Source organism: Elephas maximus, chromosome 14, assembly GCF_024166365.1.
Source record: "Elephas maximus indicus isolate mEleMax1 chromosome 14, mEleMax1 primary haplotype, whole genome shotgun sequence".
Taxonomy (NCBI): Eukaryota; Metazoa; Chordata; class Mammalia; order Proboscidea; family Elephantidae; genus Elephas; species Elephas maximus.
The window spans coordinates 33,271,131-33,294,244 of record NC_064832.1 but is presented as its reverse complement, the minus strand read 5'-3'; the positions used below and the strand labels follow the sequence as shown (position 1 = coordinate 33,294,244).

The window sequence follows — 23,114 nt, the reverse complement described above, 5'->3', positions numbered from 1 at the left end:
TCTCACAACAGAGTACCGAGGTTGGGAAACTGTGCTGTGATTAATTACTTTTGTGTGTAGCCTTTCTATCCATGGTCGTGTAACTACCACCCTGCTGGCTGTATGATAGGGTAATTGTGTCCTACCAAGGGGATTGGTCAGTTTTGCCTTAAAAGAGAGCCAATTCCAGAGCAGGGGGAGGAGCCCACGACCACCAAGGAAGGAGAGACTCAGCACGGGAGATGGCAGGTAGGCTTCCCAACCCATGGAGAAAGCTGAGTGTCTTTGGGCAGAGGCCTAGGGCCAGGGAGAGGTGTGCCTACGAGCATGGCTGGAGAGGCCATCCTAATGGAAGAACTGTATCCTGAGTATTCCTGAGCCTGAATTGTAACTGTTACTTCCCTAATAAACCCCATAATTGTGAGTATGGTCTGTGAGTTGTGTGGCCATTGCAATAAATTATCGAACCCAGTAGAGAATGCTGTGGGAGGGACAGAACTGACAGAGGGACAGAACTGGCAGAGTGTCAGAACTGACAGAGATGGCGGAGAGAGGTTTGTCTGGCCTCTACCTCATGGGAGTCAGCCTTGTGCTGTTGATCTTGGTTCTCCTTCCCCCTTGTGGGGTTGGAGGAGGTCAGACATTGCCCCCAAGCTGTTTTTACAGAAACCCTGCCCTATACCAACACACAAGAGCCATCTTGAAGAGTTTATTTGATAGAGCATGGTGAGCTTCAAGACTCATAGCTGTATCCTCTTAGGATAACCTTCCACACTACCAGTTGTGATTTTCTTTATGACCTTATACTTTATTTCTGCCCACCCTGGAGCAATATAAGCAAGCATATCAATAAAATCTGGGAGAAGAGGAAACAATACAACAAACCCAGAATGGGGGACATTCTATAAGACAACGTACCTCATCAAAAGTCAATGTCATGGAACAACCAAAAAATATGTATGTGTACATATGTATGTATGTAGGCACATGTGTATATAGGTATGTATATATGAGTGTATATATAGGTCCATGCATATGTATATGTATCTATGTGACTGTATATATATAAAATAAAGCACCTGGGGACACAGTTGCCGACTCTTCTTAGACATAACCAAAAACCTCATGGGATTGGTTTTCTGGGTTTAGTAGGTTAGGACCACAGTCTTGTGGAACATCTCAGTCAGTTGGCATAACATAGTTCATAAAGTTATGTTCTACATCCTAGTTTGGTGAGTAGTGTTCGGGGTCTTAAAAGCTTTGGAGTTTTTATCTAAGATACAACTGTTGGTCTCTACTCATCCAGAGGAAGAGAGAAAAAAGGAAACTAAAGACTCAAATAAGAAACTAGTCTACAGGACTAAGAACCTACATGAACCATGGCCTCATCTACCCTGAGATCAGAAGAACTAGATGGTGCCCAACTACCACTACCAATCATTCTAACCAGGGCCATAATAGATGGGCCATGATAGAATGGGAGAAAAATGTGGACCAACACCTCAAATTCCTAAAAAAACCCCAGATCTACTGGACTAGTTGAAACTGGAGGACTTCCCAAGACTATTGCCGTGAGATACTCTTCAAACCTTGAACTGAAACTAACCCCTGAAGTCACTTTGTAGCTAAATAATAAATTGGCTCAAAAACTAATGAATATTACCTGTAAGTGCTGTGCTCCCTTAAAAGCAAACAAACATACACGTATTAGATAGAACATTCAACAATCCCTTTAAAACAAAGACGAGAATATAAAGGGGGAGGGAAACTAGATTAATGAAATTGGAGCAACCAGAACAGTAATAATGAGAATGCTTACACATTGTGAAGAATGTAACCAACAACGCTGAACAACTTGTGTAGAAATTGTTAAAATGGAACACAATAAAGTATTATTAAAAAAAAGAAAAAAAAATCAATGTCATGGGACAAAACAGGCGGGGTAGAGGAATAGTCCAGAGAAGCACTGTTCAGTAGAACTTTCTGTGATGATGTAAATGTTCAGTGTCTGTGCTTTCCAGTACAGAAGCCACTAGCCACATGTGCCTACTGGGCACTTGGAATGTAGCTAGTATGACTGAGGAACTGATTTTTTTTTTTAATTGTGTTTTAGGTGAAAGTTTACAGTGCAAATTAGTTTCTCATTCAAAAATTTATGTGCAAATTGTTTTGTGACATTGGTTGCATTCCCACAATGTGTCAGCACTCTCCCCCTTTCCCTTTCCACCCTGGGTTCTTGGTGTCCATTCATCCAGTTTTCCTGTCCCTGCCTTCTCAGCTTTGCTTTTCGGCAGGTGTTGCCCATTTGGTCTCATATACTTGACTGAACTAAGAAGCACATTCCTTATGTGTGTTATTGTTTATTTTACAGTCCTGTCTAATCTTTGGCTAAAAGGTAGACTTTGGGAGTGGCTTCAGTTCTGAGCTAGCAGGGTTCCCAGGGGCCATAGCCTGAGGGTTCTTCCAGTCTCTGCCAGGCTAGTATGTCTGGTCTTTTTTTGGTGAATTTGAATTTTGTTCTACATTTTTCTCTCGCTCTGTCCGGGACCCTCTATTGTGATCCCCGTCAGGGCAGTCAGTGGGGAGAGCCAGGCACCGTCTAGGTCTTAGGAACTGAATTCTTTAATCAATTGAAAACAATTTTAAATAGCCACATGGCTACCATATTGGAAAGCATAGTTCTAGAATAAAGGTAACTAAAGGAACATAACAACTAAATGCAATCTATGACCCTTAATTAGAACCAGGATGGAAAAATTAGCTATAAACGATGTTTTGAGGACAGCTCAGATGAAAATTGACTAGAATCAGATAAGAAGAGGGAATTATTGTTAATTGAGTTAGGTGGGGTAATTGCTTACTGTCCTTATTTTTAGGGGACACATGCTAAAGCACTAAAGGGTATAAGGCCACACTTGCTTATTTTTCAGATCAGCGTGTGTGTGGGAGACTTAGGAGACATGGCAACTAAATGCAATGTGGAATCTCGGATCTGGAATGGAACAGGACATGAGTAGAAAACTGGGAGAATCCAAATACAGTCTGTAGTATAATTAATAGTATTGTACCAATGTGCATTTCTTAGTTTTGATGATTATATTGTGGTTATGCAAGATGCTAACATAAGGGAAGCTGTATGCACAAACTCTGTATACTATTTTTGCAACTTCTCTGAAAGTCAAAAATTGTTCCACAGTAAAATTTTTTTTTAATTTAAAATTTAAAAAAAGTAATAATACACATATAGATGCACGTATGCAGAAGGAGATAAAGCAAATGTCATGTTATGTACTGGATTGTGGCCCCAAAAAGTACATGCTGGACTCCTAGCCCCTGTACCTGAGGATGTAATCCCATTGGGAAATAAGGTTTTGTTATATTGATGAAGCCCTATAGTGTAAGGTTGTATCCTAAGCCTAATCAATTCTGAGATACAAGAAGCGACATAGACACAGACACACACACAGACACACACACAGACACACACACAGACACGCACACACACGGAGGAAGACAGATGCTGTGAGAGGATGTCTACAAGCCAAGGAGCCAAGGAACGCCTGTGGCTACAGAGGAAGCAATCAGTCCAGATTTGGACTTTCAGATACCAGAACTGTGAGAAAATAAATTTATGTTCTTTAAAGCTATCTACTTGTGGTATTTGTGTTATGGCAGCATTAGGAGACTAAAAAGCCAGGGTATAGGAACAACTGTTTCATCAAATTTAGATGATGAGTATGCCATTCATTTTATTATTCTTTCAATTTTTCTGTATATATTTGAACATTTTTTTTAAATCAAAAGTTGAAAATAAGAACAACAGCTGGTTTAGGTCATAGTTAATCCGAGGGGAAACAAAGCCTCCAATACCGACCCCAGGTACTAAGCCAACTTCCTGGCCCAGAATTTCCCACCAGGTACACCACTATTTCCCAAGTGTCTCTGTATAAGAGACTCGGTCTGAGGCTGTTCTGGTGCTCAGCTTCCCCCTTTTTCCCTGGGCTCTCTTTCTTCCTTTGCCTCAGCCCTGAAAACTCCCCTTCTTTTCTTCCCAGGTGGGGCAACTTCCAGTCCAGGTGATCTCCTAAGTTCTCCACTTGCTAGCTGCCCCCATTTCAAGGCCTAATTACATGAAAGAAATCAGAGGGTCATCTTAACTCTTCCTTCTCTCATCCCTCCTCCCTGCCACCAATAAATCCAAATCCCTACTTCCTAAAACATTCACCCATCTGTCTGCTGCCCCCTCGCTGCCGCATTGCTGTCTTTTCTGCTCCAAACCATTTCCAGCCTGGACCACCAGCTGCCCCGGAACATCACCTTCTCTGGCCCGGACCACCAGCTGCTCCAGAACATCACCTTCTCTGGACTGGACCATTAGCTGATCCAGAACATCACCTTCTCTGGACTGGACCATTAGCTGCTCCAGAACATCACCTTCTCTGGCCTGGACCACCAGCTGCCCCGGAACATCACCTTCTCTGGCCTGGACCACCAGCTGCTCCAGAACATCACCTTCTCTGGCCTGGACCACCAGCTGCCCCGGAATATCACCTTCTCTGGACTGGACCATTAGCTGCTCCAGGCCATCATCTTCTCTGGCCTGGACCATTAGCTACCCCATACCATAATGCTCTCTAGCCTGGACCACCAGCTGGTCACTCCAAATCCATTTTGCCCCACTCTAATCATTTCTACCCAGCAGCCAGAGCCAATCTTCTAAAACCCCTGACTTAAAATTTATGGATTATAACCCAAAGAATAAAATAAACATTCGTAAGTCCATAGTGGTATAAATAAATAACCAAATAAATAAATATAAGAAAAGGGATAACTTCCTTAACAGAAGAATTTCAATTAATAAATGTAGAAGGAATGAGAGAAACAGAAAGGTACCATCTGAACATCACAGTAATCATTGCTGCAGTCAGGGGCCCTTGATGAATGATAGATTGAAGGACAAACCAGAGCTTCAAGCTGGTTCTTGTTCTGGTTTGAACCCCTAAGAATTTGCATTTCCACCCCCAGATATACTGAATCAGAGCCTACATTTTAACAAGATTCCCAGGTGACTCTTAGGTATAACTTCCTGGGAACTTGTTAGAAATGCAAATTCTCAGCAGGGGTCCAGAATGAACCAGTTTGAAGCCCTGGGAGAAACAGGATATTTTTGTAGCCTCAAAATATTGTCCTCCTCAAATATTTATTAAGTATAAAGCAGGAAAATAGTAAGTTTACAGTGCAGAATTTTGGCAGATATCACCTTGACCAAGTCATCACAGTTAACATCATCATGTTACCTGACATGATACACTCAAAAGGGGATACCACGTGTTATGGACTGAATGCATGCCCCAGAAAGATATGTTGAAATCCTCATCCTGGGGACCTGTGAATGTGACCTTGTTTGGAAACAGGGTCTTTGAAGAAGTTATCAGTTAACATGAAATCCTACTGGAGTAGGGTGGTCCTAATCCTGTATCAGTGGTGTCCTTATAAAAGGAGAAGAGAAAGATGGAAGATGATCGTGTAACAACAGAGGCAGAGATTTGGAGTGATGCATCTACAAACCAAGGAACAACCAGGAGCCAGAAATGAGGCATGGAACAGATTCTCCCTCAGAGTCCTCAGAAGGGATCAACTTGGCTGACACCCTGATTTCAGACTCCTAGCCTTCTTAACTGTGAGACAATAAATTGCTGTTCTTATAGTCCACCAAATTTGTGGTACTTTGTTATGTCAGAAATATATAAACTGAATCTAATCATGTGAAAACATCAGATAATCCAAACTGGGGAACATTCTAGAAAATACCTGACCAACATTCTTCAAAAGTGCCAAGGTCATGAAAGCAAAGATAGGAGCTGTCACAGACTGGAAGAGACTAAGGAAACAGGACAAGTAAATTCAGTGTGGAATTCTGGATTCCTGAAACAGATAAAGGAAATTAGTAAAAAAAACCTGATGAGATCTGAATAAAGTCTGTGGTTTACTAATTAGTATTGTACCAACAGTCATTGTTTAGTTGCAATGATGATAACATATTATGACTACATAAGATGTCAACATCAGGGGAAGCTGGGTGAAAGTGATATGAGAAGTCTCTGTACTATTTTTGTAACTCTTCTATAAATCTTAAATTATCTCAGAATAAAAAGTTAAAAAAAAATTATTCTAAGAGCCTAGGAAGTTTATAACAAAAGCCCACAAGTATTTACATGGTTCATAAAATCTATGCTCACCTATCTCTTCCTCGCACTCTTCAGTCACATGGGATTTCTTTCCAGTTGCCTCTGGCCCTTTGCACATGGTGAGCCTTCCCCACTCTTCTGGGCACAATCACTTCCTTAGAAACTGCCTCACTCCCAGCTCCCAAGCCCAGATTAAATTCCCTCGCTAGAAGTTTCATAGTACCCTCAACTTTCATTATACGTATCACCCTTGTTATTGACTTGGTTGACTATCTTCCCTACAGGACTGCAGGTAGGCTCCATGGGGACAGGGAGATTCACCACTATATCGACACCACAGGCACACATCCCCACAAACACGTGAAACGACTTGGGGAAGTTAGAGTTGTGGAATCGTAGTCACGTGTCCGTAGTTTCTGATTCAAGCATTCGGTATTTTTACTGAGGCACCAAGAGACAGTGATGAAACAAATAGATAGGGTCCCTGCTAGACTAGCTAGGGAAGATGATTTATTTACAAGAAAGGATAAGTTGGCAACTGTGATGCATGTCAGGAATTATCTTCCAACATGGTGGAAGGTAGATTTCTGCCTCTTATTTTTATTTCTTGAGGTTGAGCTCCTCAAAGTCCTTTTCCTTCAGAAGCTGTCTACCAAATGTCAAGAGAGCCCTTTCTACTGAAACTCCTCCTCTTCTGAGCCTTCCTCAGGTCAGACCTATAGACATCCCTCATAACAGAACAAGAGCTTCCCATCTCAAGTGGGTTTCTTGATGGAGTAAAGCCTCAGCAGGTCCAGGAATGATCTCCTCAGGCCACTTCCTCAGACCCTCTCAGAGCTGTTCTGCCAGCTCCTTGGTAAACCATTCGTTCATTCCACAAATATTTTTTAAGGACCAGGCACTGTTCTAGGAGCCAGGGATAAAGTAGTGAACAAAACAGACAAAATATCTGCCCTTGTAAAATTTTATAATCTATGAGGGAGACAGATAAGATGATAAATACAGACAGTATTTTAGAAAGACAAATGCTAAGAAGAAAAATAAGGGTAATAAGAAGGGTGTGTTTGACCATGTGTGTATGAGTTAATGTTGTTTGAGTGTATGTGTATGAGTGTGTATGTGAGTGTAGGGATGTGTGTGTGTGTGTATGTGTGTAAGTATGTGTGTATGTGTGAGTATGTGAGTGTGTACAAGTGTGTGTGTGTGAGTACATGTGTGGCCAAGCACATGGAGTGGACATTTTCGATAGGGTAGCCAGGCAGGACTTCATGACTTCTGAGTGAAGATGTGAAGAAAGGGAACCCGCCATGGGAGTGTCTGTGGGGAGAGCATTCCAAGGAGAGAGAACTGCACGTGCAAATCCCTGAGGCAGGAGTGAGCCTGGCACCTTTGTGGCCTTAGCTGAGCGTACAACGAGGACAGAAGCAGAGTCACAGAGGCAGCAGGCCTGTCACAGAGCCTTGTGGGCTACTGGTCTGTTAGAGCAGACGGTCTGTTCATGAGAGGGAAACGCACACGGAGCTCTTATGAAAACCTCTCATCAAAGTCTCTCACCAAAACCACTCACTGCCCCGTTTTGTTATTCTTTGCTCTGTCATCACACAGTGACAGGCCACCCGGGGTCCGTACTTACTAGGCTGTACTGGAGTTCCACAGCCAGCACAGAAAAAATTCTGCGCTGCTACCACCAGGTCCCTCCTGTGTGCAGAGAAGGATAATGGTTATATTTCAGAGAAGGGCAATGGAACATTTTTCACAGATGGAAAAAGAAACTGACATCATGCTATTTCTCTTGATTTGGGGCCTTTTTTTTTTTCATTTAGGAAAATGGAGATTCATCCCACAGAGTTTTCTAGTTGAAATCTCAGGTCTTTTTAAAGGTAGGACTCTTTAAAAGCCCATTTTATCACCAAAGCAGAATACATTGCCATAAATAATGATTCTGCCCCAGAGTCATTAAGGAACTTCTCCCTGTACAAGCCAAGGATCCCACCTCCAGAGAGAACCGGAGGCACATTATGTGTGGAAGGCAGTTCAGGGGGGCAAGACACCAAAAGACAATGTACTTGGGAAATTCACAAATGGATCCAAAGAAATTTAGACAGAAAAGAAGTAATTTGTAAGACAAAGATTCCAAACATTTCTAGCGAAAGATTTTATATTGAAGCATTTTCTACTGAATTGTTGGTGCCATGATTTCAAGCCACGTGATTAAGAAATATAAACAACTTGTAAAATTTCATTACAGTTCAGAGTCAGCAAAAAAAAAGCCAAGGTAAACATACGGTGAATTCATGTACCTTGGCGAAGGCCCAGGGAACCCCTAGAGAAAGGCTAGCCACGCTAAGGAAAGCGACTGTGACTCCTCTCAAGCAGACCCAGAGACCTTCCTGCCATTCTCTCAGAAGAAAAAGGCAATAACATAGTCTTACAGGGCACCGTCACGGAGCAGAGCCAGCAGGCCCATGTCTCTTCCTTACTCTCTGCAGTCTGTGTGCTGGATTAGGCAAAACCAAGAGGCATGGAAAACTTGTAGTTGGACAAAATGTTCCTTTGTCTATCATCTATAACGTACTCTCAGAACAAATTACATTTACAGTACTGCTTTAAAATATATACACATACTAGATGATTCCAACTATATAACATTCTGGAAAAGGCAAAATGATGTTGTTGTTAGGGGCCACTGAGTTGACTCCCACTCACAGCAGCCCCATGGGACAGGGCAGAACTGCCCCCTAAGGTTTTCTAGGCTGTAATCTTTACCGGAACAGATGGCCAGGTCTTTTCTCCTGCAGAGCTGCGGGGTGGGTTCGAACCACCAACCTTTCTGTTAGCAGCTGAGCACTTAACCATTTGACACCAGGGCTCTTTAGAGACAGTAAACAGATCAATGGTTGCCAGAGATTCAGGTGGAGGTAAGAGGGAGGAATTGGTGGAGCAGAGGGACGGCATTTTAAGGGCAGTGAACCTATTCTGCGTGAGACTGGACACAGGGCAGTGTGCATCTGTCAGAACCACAGGGCTGTGTAACACAGAGTGAACCCTAACGTGAACTATGGATTTTACTTAATATATCAGTATCAGTTCATCAGTCTCAGTATCGGTTCATCAGTATCAGTATTGGTTCCTCAGTGGTAATAACGTACCATATGAATGCAAGGTGTTAACAGGAGAAACTGTGTATATGTGGGGAGCATAGGGGAACTATGTACTTCCTGCATAATTTTTCTGTAAACCTAATAAACCTAATACTGCTCTAAAAAATAAAGTCTATTACACACACACACACACACGTATGTATGGTTTTATTTCTTTTCCTTTTTTTACATCATCATAGTTGTTTTGTCTTTCAAGACCTTTGTTATTTCTTGGAGAACAAATATTTTTATTTACCTTCTGTTACAGTTCTTAACTACAGGAGCTCACCTCCAAATCAAAATTTCCTTTTTCTTATTTGTTCATTCATTTTTAGTTTACCCTGCACTGGATCATAGTGGTCCAGTCTTTGGAAACTATTGTGTGTGATTTCAAAGGTTCAGTATTAGCCACTTAAAAAATTCCTTTTTAAGCCTATTTAATTTTCAGTTGCTCTGAATGCTCACAGTGAGAGATGCATAATTAAATTCTCCTAACTTGTCCAAACTTACAGAGCCCCCAGCCCATGATAAACAGGTGGTACGAAAGCTAACTCAGAAAAATATACCCAACTTCCTTTTCCTAAAATAAATCATCCTGTGTCCCTTCATATGTTATTTTTTTCCTTTACTTACTCCACAGAGAGCCCAGTGGGACCAGTCACAACTTGCTTTAGAAGGTCTGGAGGCCCAAGCAGCTACCCAGACTTACTTGAGTGGTGGATGGATATTAAATATGATCTGAAATCGAGGCGGGGCCCAGTCGTCAGTCCCTCTGATCCGAGATTTAACTTTAATTTCCTGTACTACTTCCACACTAGACTCAAACTCTTTTCGGACACGATCTTCGTTTACGACCTGTGAAACACAGCAAAGAATTTAGGAATGACTTAAGCATTTTTTTTAAGCATATTTCAGGAATTTAAATAAAAAAGAACATGCTAATGTGTTTGCAAGTGAGAAATTTACCATGAAAACTTAAAAGTCCTTTACATTTTACTGAAGGATATGGCAAGAACCCTCCATGTGTTGAAGGCCATCTGCAGAATTGCTTCAAAAACTACTCAGCTAAGATGCCTTTCATTAGTATTTTAGTTAGCTCATTTGTTTCCAGACTTCAAACTTACTTTAAGAAGGTCATTTTGAACGGAAATACTTCAATAAACAGCAAAAGCCTTATTTCTCTTATTCAGTAGGCGGGCAGGTCCTGCCAATCCTACTTTCTCCACAGTTGCAGCCATGCCTTTGCTCCTAATTGGTCTCCCAGCCTTCCACCAGAACTCCCTGGTGTTGCCAGTCTTCTCAAGAAACAGCTGTTAAGACCACTCTTCTGCGCATAACCACCACTCATCTGTCAGTTTGTTGTACTGTTGTCGTCTGCATGTTGCTATGATGTTGGAAGCTATGTTGCTGGTATTTCAAATACCAGCAGGGCCAGCCACGGTGGACAGGTTTTCAGCTTCCAGACTAAGCCAGACTAGGAAGAAAGGCCTGGAGATCTACTTCTGAAAAATCAGCCAATAAAAACTCTATGGATCACAACAGAATATTGTCCGATATAGTACTGGAAGATGAGCCCCTTCGAGTGGACGGTACTAAAGTGTAGCTAAAACAATAGACTTAAACATTACCTTGACCATGGAGATGACATAGGATCGGAAAAAGTTTCGTTCTGTTATACACAAGGCCACCATGAGTTGGAGTCGACTTGACAACAACTAATAACAACCTCCTAAACATTCACTGGCTCCCCACTGAACTGCTACACCTTCCCTTTGGCATTTAAAATACGAACTTCTCAAGTTAGCATTCTACATCCATCCGCCACAATTTGGCTGCGGCCCTTCATGCCTTGTTTCCTGTGAAGATCAACACCCCCTGCCCCCCTACAGATACACACAAATGTGTTATCCAACCACAACAAATTTTAAGCACACCACGCACCTGCATGTCTGGACCTTCGCCCCAGCTGTTCCCTCTGCCAAGAACGCCCTCCCTCACATCTCCACCTGCCTCCGTTCTGCCCATCGCCCTGACACTTAGCTCAAGTTGTGTGATCTCCAATCAGCCTTCCAAGTCCTCTACCAGAAGTTAACACTCCTGCCCTGTACTTCCAGAGGCCCTCATTTTAGCTTTTGTCACAACATTCTCTGCCCCTGGTGGACTGCATGCTCTCCGAGGACACTGTGTCCTACAGGGGACCCAGCCTGCGGCCTGGTTCTTGCTCTGTCATCAGGGAGCCTGAGCCTGTCACTTTAAAGTAGAAATAACAATAACCAAAGCCAAACCCACTGCCATTGAGTCAATTCTGACTCATAGCGACCCTCTAGGACAGAATGGAACTGCCCCACAGGGTTTTCAAGGAGTGCCTGGTGAATTCAAACTGCCAACCTTTTGGTTATCAGCCTGAGCATTTAACCGCTGCGCCACCAGGGCTCCAGTACCTACCTAACAGAGTATTTAGTCCCTGTGTGATGCAGGATTGGTGGTTCTAGTCTATTCAAAGGTACTTCAGAAGAGAGGCCTGGCAATCTACTTCCAATAGATGACAGCCACTGAATATGTTCCATGGGGAGCAGAGTTTTACTCTGACACATGTGGGATTGCCAGGAGTTGGAATCCATTCAACAACCAGCACAATAGGGAATTTAGATTAAAGCGTGAGTGCTGAGCATACTCCCTGCTGCATCATAACCACTCAGTAAGAGTCAGTATCCTCATTCATTCTGGGTCTCTCCAACACTCAGCAACTGTACCAGGGACCATACAAATGTCTGAAGTGAGCAGTTCCGAAAATTTTGGAACTTTCAATTATATTTTTTTAATTGTAGTAAAATACGCACAACATAAAATTTGTGATTTTAACCATTTTCAAATGTACTGTCCAATGGCATTAATCATACTTACAAAGTTGTATAACCATTACCACTATTTGTCTCCAAAATGTTTTTATCACTTAAACTGAAATTCTGTACCTATTAAGCCATAACTCCCCCAGCCCATGGTGACCACAAATCTTCTTTTGTCTGTGTGCTTTTATCTGTTCTAGATATTTGTGGGATTGCACAATATTCGTCCTTTTGTACATGGCTTATTTTACTCAGCCTAATGTTTTTAAGGTTCATCCATATCATGGCATATATCATCTCTCTTTATGGCTGAATAATATTTCATTGTATGGATATACCACATTCTGTTTATCCATTCATCTGTTGATGGGCACTTGGTTGTTTCCACCTTTTGGCTGTTATGACTAAAGATGCAATGACATTTGTATACACACATCTGTGTGAGTCCCTGCTTTGAATTCTTCTGGGGGCAGAATTACTGGATCATGTGGTAATTCTGTATTTAACTTCTTCAGGAACCGCCAAACTGTTTTCCAAGGTCAATTTATTTTGATACTTACTATGGAGCCAGCTGCATTCAAGGAACTTGCCGGCTGATAATTAACTTCTGACAATAACCAGCACTTCCGGAAAACTCGGTACAACTCTCTGGCTATTCGTTCAGCAGAATTAAAGTCTGGCTCATAAATGCCACTGAAATGTAAAATGTAAAAAAAAAAAATTGGAAAATAATATTCACAAGTAGGAACACATTCAGGGTCTGCCTCAGGTTCTTGACTCTTCTTCCCACCCCCAGTAACTCAGAGGAGGCCGCCATATTAAAGACCACCAGGCATCTTACTCAACACGATGCCTCTATACTCAACAGAACATCTTTTATTTATTGAGCATACCAAGACTTGGAGGTGTGGTGAAAAGAGCACTGGACTTAGTGTCAGAAGACTTGAGTTCAAGTCCTAGCTCTGCTATTCAACAGCATTGTGCCCTGAGGCTCATCACATAATCCTTCTGAGCCTCAATTTCTAAATCTATAAAATGGGACAATAAAACCTGCCAGCCTATCCATGCGGATATTAAATGAGAATAAACACAGAAGTCTTTTATACGGTTTAAAATCTTATAAAAATGCCACCAGGGTTTCCTATAAAAACTTAGATAGGGAATATTTCATTCCTAGGTGAGAATCCCTGTTGTTGGAACTGGCTGAACTTGGGCACAACGTTAGAGGATTAGTGTTCACATGGGCTTGGAGAGGACATCCCAGGGAGACTACGTGTAAGGGTAAGTTACCTCTTGGAGGAGCTGTAGGAACATCCACAGGTTTCTGTGGTATCCTTAAGTTCTCCAAGTTCTTGAGGAAAAGAAAGAGTAGTGAGAGGTCTTTTCAGCCTGTTCCATTTAATTATAGTCACCATAAGAACACAAAAAGAGCTCCCTGCATCACACACCAAGGTACCCCCAAAAGAACCAATTATTCACTGTCTCCATGCTTCGGCTCCTTCTGGGTATCCACTAGGAGATAACAGATAATGCCCAAAGATGACCTTTAAAAACACACTCTTGTGAAATTTCACCAAAGTCTAACTGAGAGGCCAAACAGACACCAGACCGTAGTGAATATCTGCTTTCTCACTCACTTCACACGGGTGAGAGAAGATTAGCTAGCAAGACATGTGAAACAACTAGAACATCCTATTTTTTTTATAGCAGAGACATATCTGATCTCGGGAGGAGTTTCTTTCAAGGCCACTATGAGGAAGTATTGGTGTGATGCATGTCTGGGTGTGTGTGGGTTACGGGGTGAGATGTAATCAGTTACATCAGGCGAGCTCCTAAATCTTACCTAAAATGGCAAATTCATCAAAGTCACATTTGCAGGCCTCCTTCACCACATCACAGTCAGGAGGTGTTTCAACCACTGGGCTGACCTTTAACTCACCACAACCTAGAAAAAGAGCAGAGAGGGTTGGCTGACAAGAAGAAAAAAAATATTGTATAGCCTGCAACACCCAACTAAATAGAAATCAGAAAACGAAGACAGCTAACAGTTTACTTCCACCACCCGTCTGTTAGTTTGCGTACTGTGTGGCTTGTGTGTTGCTGTGATGCTGGAAGCTACGTCATCAGTATTTCAAATACCAGCAGGGTCACCCGTGGTGGACAGTTTCAGCAGAGCTTCCAGACTGAGACAGACTAGGAAGAAAGGCCTGGTAATTTACTTCTGAAAAGTAGTCATTGCGCTCTCTCAAGGTCTATCTATATGGGACCAAACTGACAACAGCAACTCCAAAGATTAGATATGAACCTTAGGGAGCAGGGAGTTTATGCTAATGGGGAAGAAACAACTCAGAAAAGAAAGATGAGAATAGTTACACAAGTTGAAGGATGTAATCAATGTCACTGAATTGTACATGTAAAAACTTGAATTGGTGTGTTTTGCTGTGTATATTCTTAACAACAAAATTAATAAAACTAAAAAAAATTATTAAAAAATGCAGGGAGCTCTTTTTGTATTCTTAGATTGCCTATAAATGAAGTGAAACAGACTGACAGATGCAGGGTACAAAGTTTAAGACATGAAAGGGGAGGGGAAAAAAAAAACACCTTAGCTTCACCGTGGGACAAATTGTATAGGGGCCATAAATATATTCACGTTTTTTGATTCTCATACAAGTCTGGCAAGTTCACCTAAGGATGTCATTAAAAAAAAATTTTTTTTCAGATAAAAATAATAATTCAGAAAAACTGCAGCAACATGAAAAAATAACTAACATAATCACATATATAACTGTATTATTAATGCAATTAACTAATACAATTACATAACTGTGATCAATATAATCTTGTGTAACATGCATCCACTTGAATAAGCACAGGAAAGACAGAAAGAAATGTACACAGTTGTTTAAGAAATATTGCAGCCCATAGGTTACTTGGATGGGACAACGTTTTGCTCTTTTATACGTAAGGTTGCTATCAACTAACAACTAACAACAACAATAACATAGGTTCTACAGAGGCTACGTAAATGGGGTCCCTAGATTTAAAAAAACATTCTGCCTCACCTTAGCTGGGTGACTACAGAGGGTCACACCCTCCAAACCTCAGTGTCCTCATGGGTAAAATGGGGGTAACAGCACCCACTTCTGTTTTTCTCACATACTCTTTTGAACATAATCCACAGTAACATACAATTTACGCTGTGACTCAGTACAAACACAAAAATATATTTAACTGATGCAGAGGTTTCAGGAAACAACGCTCACTCTAAGCCTGTGCACTCTGACACTCGCTATTTTATTTCATTAAAAAAAAAAAAAAAAACTCTCAGTACCATCCTGCAGCTTGGAAAACCCTGACCTATCCCATGGGGTAGGATCTATCACCACAAATGTCACTTAACAAAAGATAAATACTTTTATTTAGGTGGCAGAAATATTTTTAAATTTTGTTTAATATATTAACATATCTGTTCTTAAAAGTTTCAGCTAAACATCAGTTTCCACTCAATTACTCAATAAATATTTGTAAAAGACCTGTTTCAGGCAAGGGGCTATGCTAAGTGTAAATAAGAATAAGACAGTTTCTCACTCATCAAAGAGTTTAAAATCTCAAGAGGGAGGCACCCACACATTTAACCACAAGAAAACCCAGTTACATGCCATGAACTAAGGGTTCAGAGACAGGGCTCCATGTTACAAAACTGCAGGGGAAGCATCTGCAGAGAAGACAATGGACCATTCTGGGGCACAGCTTATGTTTCATTCCACATGAATGGCACCCCTGCCCCGTGATACAAACCAGGGTGCAGTCACAGTGCCGGTGGTAGGAGATGCCTGTTAAAGGATGAGAAGGATCAGATGTGCAGTTACTGTGGGAAACCTACATTCTAGGGGAGGCTAGAACAAGCAATGGGACAACGGAGGCAGGAGCTTATGAGAAATGTTTACCAGCAAGTGTAAACACAGGAGTTTAACAGACACCCACAGTACAGCACTGGAGATGGTGGGAGATGCCTGTAGGAAAGGCAGGGAGAAGCTGGATCACACAGGCTAAAATTTCCAGGATAAAATGTGGAACGAACTCAGGAGGTCATTTGAGAGGACTAGAAGTTGTGCTCTAAGAAGACAGATGTGTGTAGGATCAACTAGACGAAAGAAGGTGAATTAAAGAGAGAAAAATTAAAGGCAACAAATATGTATTGAACCCACCAATTTTACTCCTAGGCACGTACCCAAAAGACTTAAAAGTAGGGACTCAAACAGACACTTGTACATCAGTGTTCACTGCGGCATTATTCAAATAACCAAAAGGTGGAAACAACCCAAGTTTCCATCAACAGATAAATAGATAAACAAAACATGGCCTATACATACAATGGAATATTACTCAGCCATAAACAAAAATGAAGTCCTGAGAATGTGCCACGACATGGACGAACACTGAGAACATTATGTTGAGTGAAGAAAACATAAAAGGACAAATACTGTATGATCCCACTTACATGAAATACTTACAATAGGCAAATGCATAGAAACCAAAGTTTATTAGTGGTTACCAGGAGAGGGCGGGAGGGAGAAATGGGGAGTACTGTTTTAAGGGGCGCTGAGTTCCTGTTACAGCTGATGAAAAAACTTAGAAACAGATAGTGGTAATGGCTGCCCAACAGGATGAGCATAATTAATGTCACTGAACTGCACACATAAAAGATGTTGAAATGGCAAATGTTTTGTTCTATAATTTTTTTTAACCACGGTTTTTAAAAATGAAAAAAATATACATATGAAATTTACATGCAGTTTTTATACAATGACTGGCCAGAAGGCTAATACAGTGGTCCAGGTAAAAGGCTGGCACTGAGAGTCAGGACTCATTTGTCCACTAATTGGAAACACAGGAGATGGGGCTGCAGCACAAGGAAGAAGACTCAAAGAGAAAACCTGGTGTACTAAAATACAAATTGCTCCTTCCCCCAACCTACAGCCTCAGAGGGGCGACCCTCCACATCACAGGCCTTTAGACAAAGGATTTAAAGACGCATTTCAGGGTTTGACGGGGGAAGGGGATGTGTGTAGGGAACAACACGTAAAACCCTCCCACATCTGCCCAACTTACCTTCATAACCACTGTCTGGAGAAGTGGAAGATACAGATTCTTGCTTCATTTTGGCATTAAAGGTCACTTCCGGGTCAACCTGATCATTTCCAAGTGACTCGTTGGCTTTGTCTACACTCCAGTTCTCTGTCTGCTGTTGGCTCAGGATATTATACTTTATTTTCTCCATTACTGATATAATCATATCTGCAACATAAAAGTGGGCATTTTCCTGCAGGAAAAAAAAGATAAATAAAAATACAATCATAATTAACTTTTTTACATTGATAAGCTTGAAAAATCAAGAATAAATAAATATATACATATAATTTTTGTTTTTTTCATTTAACTATTCGAAAATAGGTCATTATATGTCTTTTGGTCCACATCTCCTAGAAACTTAAGATTTAGTTCAATGGAACCAGCAAACAACCCACGTTAATTTCTTGTGATATAAAACCCTAGACAGGCAGTAGCCCAGTCTAGGGTTTTGTATCACAAGGGACACATTCCCTTGCTGTTTGTGTACATTAAAATTTTCTCATCCCTTAAATTGGGGTAATTACCTCACAGAGCTATTAGCATTCTGAAGGTGATGAGGAACTTGGGAGTGCTATGTAAATGTGTAGATCCTAAACAAACAAAAGGAACAGGTGGTATTGCTTCTTACATCACCCTTCTTGCATGGAAGACTTTCCAGCTGAGCAGAAACCCCACCTTAGAACCCTTTCCAGCCAGTATTCCTGCGGCCACTACCAATCAAATCCTGAAATGAAGTGAAACCTGGTTGCATGCCTCCTTAAGGGGAACTTTCTAGATTTAAATCAGAACAATACTATCTAAAGGATTAAGAATCTCTTTGGTTAAACAAAATATGAAGATAACGTTCACCTTTTCTACATCCACAGGGAACACAAATGCCTCTGGTAAGAAGGAATTCAAAGAAATGGCTCTTCTGTTGACTTGATCAGCACCTGCCAATACAGCAAGTTCTTAAAAATGGAGAAAAGAAAGTTCAAAGGTTATCGAGGAGGAGAAAAAAAAAAATTCTAAAGAACAGCATCTAAATACCGAAAGGAAAAAAAAAAGAAGGAAAAACTTATCACAGTTGTAGAACAATGCAAGGTAACAGAAGAAAGACCACTCTGGCGATAGGTGTTCAGACAACTACCCCACGCAGATATTGCCTCAGTGATGATCATTTCTAAAAAGGCTACTGGAGCAATTTGTGAGGTATCGTCAGAGAAGGGATGGAGAACAATTGGAGTGAAGGAAACTAAGGAGGCAAAGAAGGTAGACAGAGAAGAAAAAAAACCCATTGCCATTGAGTCGATTCCTATGGAAATGCTAGTGTGTAACAGAGCTCTCCTCTGACTGATCTTCTGGAAATATCTTCCACCAACCACACTGAACTGAGAAAACTTCTGAAGCTCTCCTTTGCAGGCAATTTAATACGCCCGCCCAAAGGTAAGTCTCAGCTTTGGTTATCTACTTTAAGCTAAGTAGCTCCCGGGCAATACAAACAGTTAACGCACTCAGCTGCTAACTCAAAGACTGGAGGTTCGAGCCCACCCAGAGGTACCTCAGAAGAAAGCCCTGGCACTCTACTTCTGAAAAATCAGCCATTACAAACCCAGTGGAGCACAGTTCTACTCTGACACACATGGGGTCACTGCGAGTTGTATTCAACTCCATGGCAATGGGTTTAGGTTGAGCAAAAAAGGTAGCATTTCCCTACAGTCTAAGGAGGAAAAAAAAACAAAAACACTTGATTTCACCGTTTGACCATTAAATGAGCTAATGCACTGGCTTCTAGTCAAAATGGAAACGCATTTTGGAAACTCAAAACGGACACTTTGTTCTCATGGTGAAGACGGTAAGGCAAAGCCAGTGTGTGAACAGACAGCAATGAGGGAAGTCGTGGACTAAAGTTACGTTCATCAGTGGAAGCTGTTGGGTGGGAAGGCGTGATGAACGCACCATCTGCCTCAGGACATGGGGAAGTGGCCAAAATCTTTGAGCTGGTGAACGGAGACCCCGGAAGAGAGCTTCCCGGGAGCAGAGCCCGCTCTTCCGTTGAGCTCAAAGACAAGTCTCTAGTCTTTTCACGGGAGCCACAGGCAGAGCAACTGTCCAGGGAGTGCTGCGGAGGATCCTCCAACAATGGTGTCTCTGTCTGGGAGTCCCCGAGGGATGCCGGGGAAGGGCCCGAGGGAGAGGTGGTGTCAGCCACAAAGTGTCTCCCGCTCTTCCCCACTGTTGCCACCAGGGGGCACAAATCTTGCAACTGTGGCTGCACACCCTGGGGGTTAATCCAGGTGGCTTTGTGCCTGGTGAACCTGACGTCTGTCGGGCAAGGCGGGTGGTCAGAGTCCGAGAGGGAGGGCGAACCATCCACGTCGACAGAGTCATCGCTGATCACTTCCCAGGGGTCCACAGGCGACTCCTGCCCCCCGGTAGACTGCAACTCCATCTTTCCAGGCTCGGGGCTGGTGTGACCCCATTCAAAAGAGAGGAGACCTTCTCTGGTGGCTGCTGGCGCCTTGAAGTCACCACATGGCCAGCTGGAGATCTGGAGAGCTTACCTGCAATGAACAAAGCACCATTCAAGAGAAGGAAGGGTTCCATCATATTTTAAACTCCAAATTATTTCGAGGAGGCAAAAAAAAAAGTCTGTACTTCACCTCACAGAACACAATAAACTCCAATTAGGTTTACAAGCCCGAACAAACAAAACACCATAAAACTGGCAGCAAACACAGGAGGACTGACATTGGTATAAAAAACCCCATTGCCAACCCAACTCGTAGCGACTCTATAGTGACTCTACAGGACACAGTAGAACTGCCCCATAGGGTTTCCAAGTTGTGGCTGGTGGATTCAAGCTGTCAGGGTTTTGGTTAGCAGCTGAGCTCTTAACTAATGTGTATAGAAAAGGTTTTTCGAAGAATACAAACAATTGAAGAAGCCAAAAAATATAAGACTGGTAAATCACAGGAAAAGGTAAAACATTCACACATCAAAATTATTCCAATTAAATTGTCAAACCCAAAAGGGGAATACTAGCTGGAAGTAAAGACACAGTTTCATATTTTCTTATTCAAATTTTTTTGTACTTCAACGAAGTAGACAAATGACATGTAAAACATTAGGGATTGTCAGCAGCACTTTGCTTCATCAAAAAATATATAGCTTCATGTTAAATATTTACTTTAATATTTGTCACTTGAACATTTAAATACTAAGTATTTAATTTACATTAAATATTAAACATCAAGCATTTGCCATATTTATTAAAATTTTTATTTAATATTTATTATAAACAGCAGTTATTATAAATAGCTATGTGCTATAAATAATTCTTAAATAATTAGGTAAACTTTAACATGGTTCACCCACTTTTTAGCTCAGTTTGTAGCTTTAGTTAAGTGAGGTGATGATTAAAACGCAGAGTGCTATGAGACAGACGAAATATGGCACAGCCATAAAATGGACTACTACTCAACAAGAAAAAGTAGTTATTTCACTACGTATGCAACAACATGGATCTCAGAAAAATTACGCTGAGTCAAAGAATCCAGTTGCAAAAGGACACACAGAAAACAATTAGCAAGATGATGCACTGAAATTCGTTCACAGCAGTAACTTCGTTATAGATAAACAGACCAAAAGCAGACTTTGAATTCCTGTGGTGACTATGTCGGTGTGGTGATGGCGTGCCATCAAGTCGACTCCAACTCATAAAGACCCCACATGACACAGGAGAACTGCCCCATAGGGGTTCCTGGGCTGCAATCCTCATGGAAGCAGATTGCCTGTCTTGTCTCCCATGGAGCCACTGGTGGATATAGAAAAAACTAAACCTAAACCTGTCTACAAGACAAGGAACCAAGGAACCCCCAGGGCTTCTGGCAAGGAAGGAATCAACACAATCACTACCCTGATTTGGACTTTTAGCCAGAACTGTGAGAAAATAAATTTCTGCCTTTTAAAGCCAAGAGGGTAAAAAATGTAGACAGCTACACAAATGAGAATCACTCCTGTAACCGTAATGACAGGCCCAGCAAATGTTTCTTTTTACTCTTCTCCCTGTCCTTTGCCCTGCAAAGCTAAAAACCACCTCAATGACAAAGCCAAGTCCAGCAAGGGGCAGGTCTAGACACAGAGGTGGTCTGTTGAGACAAGTTTAGCTTAACAAAGGGTGGTGAGTTCAAGATGGCGGAATCGGTTCCATGGCTTTCAATACCACCACTACGGGTTAAAGTGGTGCAAATGGCTTGCTAACCGAAAAGTTGGCAGTTCAAACCCACCCAGTGGCACCACAGAAGAAAGGCCTGGTGATCTGCTTCTGTAAATATGACAGCCAACAAAACCCTATGGAGCAGTTCTACTCTGTAACACATAGGGTGGCATGAGTCTGAATCGACTCTACCACAAGGGGTTTGTATGTAGACAACTCCCACACATGTATCTCCATTCCTGACCTCTTTGCTGAACTCCAGGCTGACATATCTTACTGCCCATTTAACACATGTGAATCGACTCGACGGCACTGGGTTTTTTAGTTTAGTGGGCATCCTAAACCTGATCTATCCAGAACAGATACTGATGTCCCCCAAACCTGCTCCTTTACTGGTTTTCCCCATCTCAGGAAATATACCTCTCAGTCACTCAAGCCAAAAACCTAGGAGTCTTTCCCTAAATCCTGTCTTTCCCTGAATCGTCACCTTTAATCCAGCAGCAAGTTTCTGTCTAGAGTCATCACCCTAGTCTAAGTCACCATCTTCTCCCACCTGGACATCCTGCCGTGGCTTCCCAATGGGTCTCCCCACGTTTGCTCTCACCCACCTACAATCAAGAGGTGTCCAGGGGATCTTCTAAAAATGCTATTCCCCTAAAGAGACCCCCGCAATGGCTTCCCATAAGTCCTGAATGAAATTCAAACTCCTTACTTTGTCCTTAAAGCCGACTCCATCCTGCCCCTAAACAACCCTCGAACGCTTCTCCTTCCAACAACCAACAGCAAGCTCTTGAGCCACTAAGCTCTTTCCCACTCTTGGGGGACTGTTCTAGTTCCCTCTGCCTGGAATGCTCTTTCCCCAAATTATCACACATCTGATTCCTTCCTGATGTGCAGACCTCGGTGTATGAGCTGCTTCCTCAGACGTCTTTCCTTACCACCTCTCTCACACTACACTCTCTTAAGCGTCATTCCTCAGACACTCCTCATCACATCACCCTGTTTAATTTTCATCACAGTAGTTTTTGCTTCCTGGGTTTTTTAGCTCCTTACTGTCACTCTGCCCCAACTATGAAGAAAGAAAGTCGAACTAGACTATCAGGAAGCTGTAAAAATGGCACGGGGTGTGTGGGGCGGGGGTAGTGTCTGACCTCCTCCAACCCTACAAGAGGAAAGGAAAACCAAGATCAACAGCACAAAGCTGACTCCCATGAGGTGGAGGCCAGACAAGCCTCCTCTCTCTGCCATCTTCACTAATTCTGACACTAACCGTCCCTCCCACAGCGCTCTCTACTGGGTTCAATGATCCATTGTAGTGGCCACCCAGAACTCACAGACCATACTCACAATTATGAGGTTTATACCGGAAGTAACAGTTACAAGTCAGGCTCAAGAACACTCAGGATACAGCCCTTTCATTAGGATAGCTTCTCCCCAGCTGTGCTTGCAGGCACACGTCTCCCTGGCTCTAGGCCTCTCCCCAAAGGCGCTCAGCTTTCTCTCTCTGTAGGCCGGGAAGCCCACCATGCCGTCTCCTGCTGCCAGGTCTCCCCGGCCACTCCTTCTCACCGTCTTCAGGGTTACACCTCATGCTGTCTCTGTCTCCTGGTCCCAGCAGCCTCCCAGG

The 23,114-nt window shown here is 42.2% G+C and overlaps 1 protein-coding gene across 12 annotated transcripts in view; it reads right to left on the bottom strand.

The window, feature by feature from the left end:
- Positions 1-23,114, bottom strand: part of RUBCNL (rubicon like autophagy enhancer) — a 162,932-nt gene that overhangs the window by 102,241 nt on the left and 37,577 nt on the right. For 10 of the 12 annotated variants that reach the window (XR_007513175.1, XR_007513174.1, XR_007513176.1 and 7 more), the window contains exons 2-9: positions 19,228-19,832; positions 18,139-18,239; positions 17,269-17,479; positions 13,997-14,098; positions 13,444-13,504; positions 12,714-12,846; positions 10,017-10,162; positions 7,801-7,865 (exon numbers count right to left, since the gene is read on the bottom strand). Coding sequence is in view for 9 of the 12 variants with exons in the window: in XM_049853343.1 (XP_049709300.1) it covers positions 7,801-7,865; positions 10,017-10,162; positions 12,714-12,846; positions 13,444-13,504; positions 13,997-14,098; positions 17,269-17,479; positions 18,139-18,239; positions 19,228-19,720 (1,312 nt within the window). In the remaining 3 variants the exon portion in view is untranslated. Of the gene's footprint in view, positions 1-7,800; positions 7,866-10,016; positions 10,163-12,713; positions 12,847-13,443; positions 13,505-13,996; positions 14,099-17,268; positions 17,480-18,138; positions 18,240-19,182; positions 19,833-23,114 lie in introns of all 12 variants that reach the window. The other 2 variants (XM_049853350.1, XM_049853346.1) reach the window with 2 other exon arrangements.